Source organism: Ipomoea nil, unplaced genomic scaffold, assembly GCF_001879475.1.
Source record: "Ipomoea nil cultivar Tokyo-kokei standard unplaced genomic scaffold, Asagao_1.1 scaffold1286, whole genome shotgun sequence".
Classification (NCBI taxonomy): Eukaryota; Viridiplantae; Streptophyta; class Magnoliopsida; order Solanales; family Convolvulaceae; genus Ipomoea; species Ipomoea nil.
In genome coordinates this window covers 1,955,382-1,961,381 of record NW_017617714.1, presented here as the reverse complement: position 1 = coordinate 1,961,381, position 6,000 = coordinate 1,955,382, and the positions used below count along the sequence as shown (strand labels likewise).

General features: G+C 32.9%; 1 protein-coding gene across 1 annotated transcript; it reads right to left on the bottom strand.

Annotated features, from left to right (window-relative positions):
• Positions 1 to 470: 470 nt before the first annotated feature.
• Positions 471 to 1,662, bottom strand: LOC109184861 (protein EXORDIUM-like). Its single transcript, XM_019334921.1, has one exon. The coding sequence runs from the start codon at positions 1,558 to 1,560 to the stop codon at positions 622 to 624; it is 939 nt and encodes a 312-aa protein (XP_019190466.1). The 5' UTR covers positions 1,561 to 1,662; the 3' UTR covers positions 471 to 621.
• Positions 1,663 to 6,000: the final 4,338 nt, after the last annotated feature.

The following is a 6,000-nucleotide window of genomic DNA, read 5'->3' as shown; positions in this document are numbered from 1 at the left end:
AGAATTCTTTTTTCTATCCTTCCATTCTCCCATCTGTTGAGATGTCTCTCCATATTATCCTCTTTTGGGGATGCTCTTAGAATTATTCCGTTAATATTGGAATAAATAAAAAATTAAAAAGTTTGCACATGTTTAACTCAATAGTTCAGTATTTGAAAAAAAAAAAAATTAATGTTCAAACTTCAACAACAATGTGAAAATTATGTCCAAAATTAACATATTTCTTATGCGTTTCGACATTTGATCACGTCTACTAATTATTAAATCACTGTGATTTATATTCCCAAATACTTTGTAGAGTGTGGAGGACCAATGAGGTTGGAAATTCAACCTTTGGAAGATGGAAATAAAAAATTAAAAATTTTGTGATAGTGTCCTAACTTTAAATTGACAAAGTAACCCTGCACCACGGAACATCATGTTTGGTATTTAAATTAGATATCATTAAAAACAAAATACCATGGTCGATGTTTGCGAAGCAAACCAAAGTAGTTTGCCATTTTATTATCCAAACAAATAAACGAATCAATAAATTACAATAACGCCCTCTATATAATACTACTAGCTTATACTTTTTCATTTTTCCTTTATTTTTTTTCCGTTTTTAAAATCTCGAGAATTCTAAACCAAAGTGGAACATGAAGTAGTGGATGGATCATACAAAGCAGGGAGCAAGTACTTTCTCCCGTTTGTACCATGCGCATTGTAGCTTGCACCAGTAGTCGGGTCGGTCAACAAGTCTCCGGCGTAACCCGGGTAAGCCCCCTTGCCGTAAATCCCGGGGCAAGCCGATGCGGCTTCCAGCGGCGCGCCGGCTTCACCCTGATAATACCCGTTTCCAAACGGGTTCGTGGCGGTCCCGGCTAAGAGGCTAGCCAAGTTGATCACCATCCCGTCCAAGCCGACGTCGTTGTTGGGCGCAATGAGGGCCGGGCTTTGCGGGCCGTAAACGGGCTGGTGGAAAGGCCACGCGCAGTAGCCAGGGCACTGAGTCTCCGAGTTCCCAACCCAGATATACGCAAACTTGTAATTCTTCCCTTTTACAAGGGCAGATTTGGAAACAGAGGACCCGTGGGTCCCACACCGGTTAACGCAGAACCCGTCGACGGTAACATCCGCGGCGGTCAAGACGACGTTGACGGCGTTTTTCCCCTCGCCCTTTCCAGCCAGGTCAACGATCTGCTTCTGGGTCAACAATTTCCCCAGCGAGTAGCTCTCGTCGAGTACCTGCCTGTTCAAAAACATCGACAAACTGTTTTTGGAGCTGGCTAAGTGGTAGTATTTCTCGGTGATCTTCCACCAGGCGGCGACGGAGGGGTGGGGTTTCGCGGCGGCGGAGAGAGAGGATACGAAATCGGCGATTATAGCTCTCTGGGCCGGCTTGAATTTGCCGTACCAGATGAGATTGACGGAGATTTTGCCGGCGAGCAATGGGCCCTTGTGGTACTGGAGAAGCTGGCCTGGCTGCTCATTTACCAAGGCTGCCAGCTTTCTAGAAGCGAAGCAGACATTGAAGAATGAGATCACAAGCAGTGACATTATGAGTAATTTCGAAGCCATTTTAGGATTCGGAAAGTTCAAAAGGTTTCTCTAGAAGACAACGTTTGAAGAGAGAGAGAGAGAGAGAGAGAGAGAGGGGGAAGAGGATTGTGATTGTGAGTTTGAGTGGTAAGGATAAGAGGAAGCTTTGCCTTTTATAGAGGGAGGGGATTTGTGAGCATTGGGCAAATAAAAATACTCCGTAGAAAAATAATTTCTACACTAGTTTCATTTTATTTTTTAAAAAAATAATAATTCACGAGCTTGGCAATCACGATTTTCTTCATTTAAAATTCTTTAAAATTTGGTGTGAGTTCGTTTCACGAATCTTTATTCATGAGACGTGTAGCATTGTATCGTGTTAATATACAAATGTAATACTTATACTAATAAATGTAATATTAATTTGAAACAAAATATTTATTACTTATAAAGAAAAATATAATATTAATTTGAAGGAAAATGTAAGACTTTTACATCAATATGTAAAAGTATTACATTTTTCTTCAAAAATATTATATTTTTTATAAGTAATAAACAGTTTATTCATGATTTAATATTACATTTGCTAGTATATAAATATTACATTTGGTTTTCAACAACAAAAAAAAAAGTATTACATTTCATCTTGACTCGACTCGTCTGACAGACATGGATCTGTGAGACGGTTTCATACAAATTTTTGTCTTAAAATTTTTATCATACTTTGTAGAAATTATAATAATTTGAACCAGCCAAGTAGCTTGACACTCAATGGCATCTTGTAACTCTTCCGGATGGGAGGTCACATGTGCGAACCCTAATGGGGACATTGGCTCTTGACTCTTTGTATTTCAATATGTTGAGAAAGTATGTATCAACATTACACATATATTACATTATAATAGAGTAATACTCATAAAAAATTTTGAACAAAAAATTTAGAGAAACAAAAATTTGAGAGTTCAAATCACACCATCATCACTTCAACCGCGTCAAACTCACGATTTTCTTGTATATTTCAACATAATGATAAATGTACAATATGTAAATAGTTTGAATATTATTAACTTTTTTTTTTTTGTTTTGAAAATAAATATTATAACTTTTAAAATGTACTTAAAATAAGATAAAAAGTAAAAGATATATTTGATAAAATAGAAATCGCAATTCTACCCACACCCGATAAGTTACCTGCATTCCCGCTCCATAATAAAATACCTGAATGATTTGAAAAATGGGTGCGAAGATGTGAAAAAATTCCTATATTCTCACAGGTATATGGGCGTGTGCGGGTGAAGTATCTCTGGGTTAATGCCTTGGGAATTCAATTGCATTAGTTTTTTTTTTTTTTTTTTTGAACTTTTATACATATGTTTTTGTTTTTTTTAATGAATTTTTATAGGTATGTTTTTGTATAATACTACATAATAAACTATAATATGTAATCATGTGTCTGGTCCTATTGATTCATTACATCTTTTATACATAGTTTTATTTTATTTTATTTTTTAAATAATAATTCACGAGCTTGGCAATCACGATTTTCTCCATTTAAAATTCTTTAAAATTTAGGTTACACTTGTGTGAGATCGTTACATGAATCTTTATTCATGGGACGGGTCGCATCATATCGTATTAATATACAAATGTAATACTTATACTAGTAAATGTAATATTAATTTGGAATAAAATGTTTATTACTTATAAAGAAAAAAATAATATTTTTGAAGAAAAATGTAAGACTTTTACATTAATATATAAAAGTATTATATTTTCCTTCAAATATATTATATTTTTTCTTATAAGTAATAAACAGTTTATTCATGATTTAATATTACATTTGCTAGTATAAGTATTATATTTAGTTTTCAAAAAAAAAAAAAAAGTATTACATTTCACATTAACTCGACCCGTCTCACAAATATGGATCCATGAAACAGTGTCACACAAATTTGTCTTAAAATTTTTATCATACTTTGTGGAAATTATAATAATTTGAACCAGCCAAGTAGCTTGACACCCAATAATGGCATCTTGTGACTCTTCCATATGGGAGGTCACATGTGTGAACTCTAATGGGGGCATTAGCTCTTGACTCTTTGTGTTTCAATACGTTAAAAAAAATATGTATAAATATTAAACATATATACTACATTATAATATATCAGTAATACTCTCAAAAAATTTTGAACCAAAAATTTAGAAGCACAAAAATTTGAGAGTTCACTTCAACCGCGTCAAAACTCACGATTTTCTTGTATATTTCAACATAATGATAAATGAACAATATGTAAATAGTTTGAATATTATTAACTCTTTTTTTTTTTTGAAAATAAATATTATAACTTTTAAAATGTACTTAAAGTAATAAAATAAGATAAAAAGTAATAGATATATATGATAAAATAGGAATGACAATTCTACCCACACCTGATAGGTTACCCGCATCCTCGCCACAATGTGTAGTAAAATATTCGCACGATTTGAGAAATGAGTGCGAAGATATGAAAAAATTTCTATATTCTCGCAGGCATGCATGGGGTTGTGTGTCGACCTGCCGGGAGGTATCTTTGGGTTAATGCCTTGAGAATTCAATTGTATTAACATCTTATTGTCTTAATATTTTTTTTTTTTTGAATTTTTATATGTATGTTTTTGTATTTTTTTTTGATGAATTTTTATAAGTATGTTTTTGTATGACACTACATAATAAACTATAATATGTAATCATGTGTCTTGTCCTATTAATAATTCTGAAAAAAAAAAACAAATGAAAAATAATTTTAAAGGAACAATTAGTTGATATCATTGTGGTTTTTAATTTGATTATTGTTCTAATTACAATATTCACTTATATATAAATAAATTACATACACGTAATATAGTATTCATTACATCTTATATTAATTATTATCGTCACAACTTATGTTAATTATAATCGCGAGTGCAAATATGAAGGGATAGGGTGGGAATGCAATGCAGGCCCCCGCCCCGTCCCGTTGCCATTCATAGTCAAAGATATAAATGAGTGGAATAAGTGAGGAAGTATTAGGGGAGGGGTTGAACGATAAACGTAATTTAACATTGACCTGCAGGTATTAGGATGGATTGGATGATGAGGGAAAATTTTAAACAGAGCGGGAGAGAGACGTTGAGTGACAGGCTGGAGGGGTGTTTGTGTTGAGATGCGTGTGCCCTCTGCTACTGCTTCTGCTTCTTGGAAATACGGACTACCCAACACAGCATCCAATGCCAAATATGTACCCAAAAACAATTAAATTGCTATTAATAAGGCCTAATATATTGTACCGTAATAGGGGTATATTTGTAATTTACTTTAAACCCAGTTATATTAAATACAAAACCAATATTAATTATATAAAAAAATCTAAATATACAGTATTTTTAAATTATTTTTTAAGGGAAAATGATATATTTGTGTCCACATTGACGATTCAGTCGCTCAGTTATGACCGTATCTATTTTTACCCTTTATGAGCGAAGTGGTGTGTTTGCTTCCCAACATTAGGTTTCCGTCTCAATCTGACAAAAAAAAAATTCAAAAAACCATCTATTATTAGAGAGGTAAAATAGAAAATTTACATCAAATTCTCTTTTTATATCAAAACCACTTTCAGAATATTATTTTCCAATTCACAACCTTCTATTTCAAGGTTCTTCAACTCCAAAAACATTTCAATAACACTCGTATGACTTGTTTGGAATCTAGATATCATATAAGGAACTTGACACTTGATAAAACAAGGAAACACTTGATCACTATCTTCAGGCGTGTGAACATACTATATTAAAAGTTTCTGATTTTCCTTACTAAGCAACAAGGGAAATCAAACCATAATTTTTGAGATAGAAGAAGATGCACTACAAGAAATTTCACATGTAAATTCTGGTTTGATTACACATGTTACTTAGTAAAGGAAATCAAAATTTTTTAGGATAGTGTGTTTCACACGCCTAAAGATGGTGATTAAGTGTTCACTTGTTTATACTGAGTCTCAAGTTCCGTATATGAGACCCCGGTTTAACAAGTTATACGAGGATTATTGAAATGTTTTTGGAGTCGAAGAACCTTAAAATAGGAGGTTGGCAAGTGAGTAGAAAATAATGTTGCAAAAGTGATTTTTAATATAAGAAGGAAAATAAGATGTGAACTCTTTACTTTACCCCTCCAATAATATGAGGGTTTTGGGCTTTCCATCAAGTTGATACGGAAGCATAATGTCAGTGCCCAAACTCGTCACTTCGCTCATAAATCATGGGTAAAGAATGATTATAGTTATAACTGAGGGACTGAGTCAGAACTTAAGTATAATTCAAGAACCAAAGATGCAATTTTTTCAAAAATTTACAATTAATTACTGATAAAAAATTACAATTTTTAATTAATTCATGAGTTAACCGGTTGAAGTTATTATGTCCTATTTTATATATCTAAATTCATGTTTGATAGAAGTTATT

Excerpts from the sequence above, each read along its gene's own strand:
- LOC109184861 (XM_019334921.1), bottom strand. The coding sequence starts at position 1,560 with ATGGCTTCGAAATTACTCATAATGTCACTGCTTGTGATCTCATTCTTC.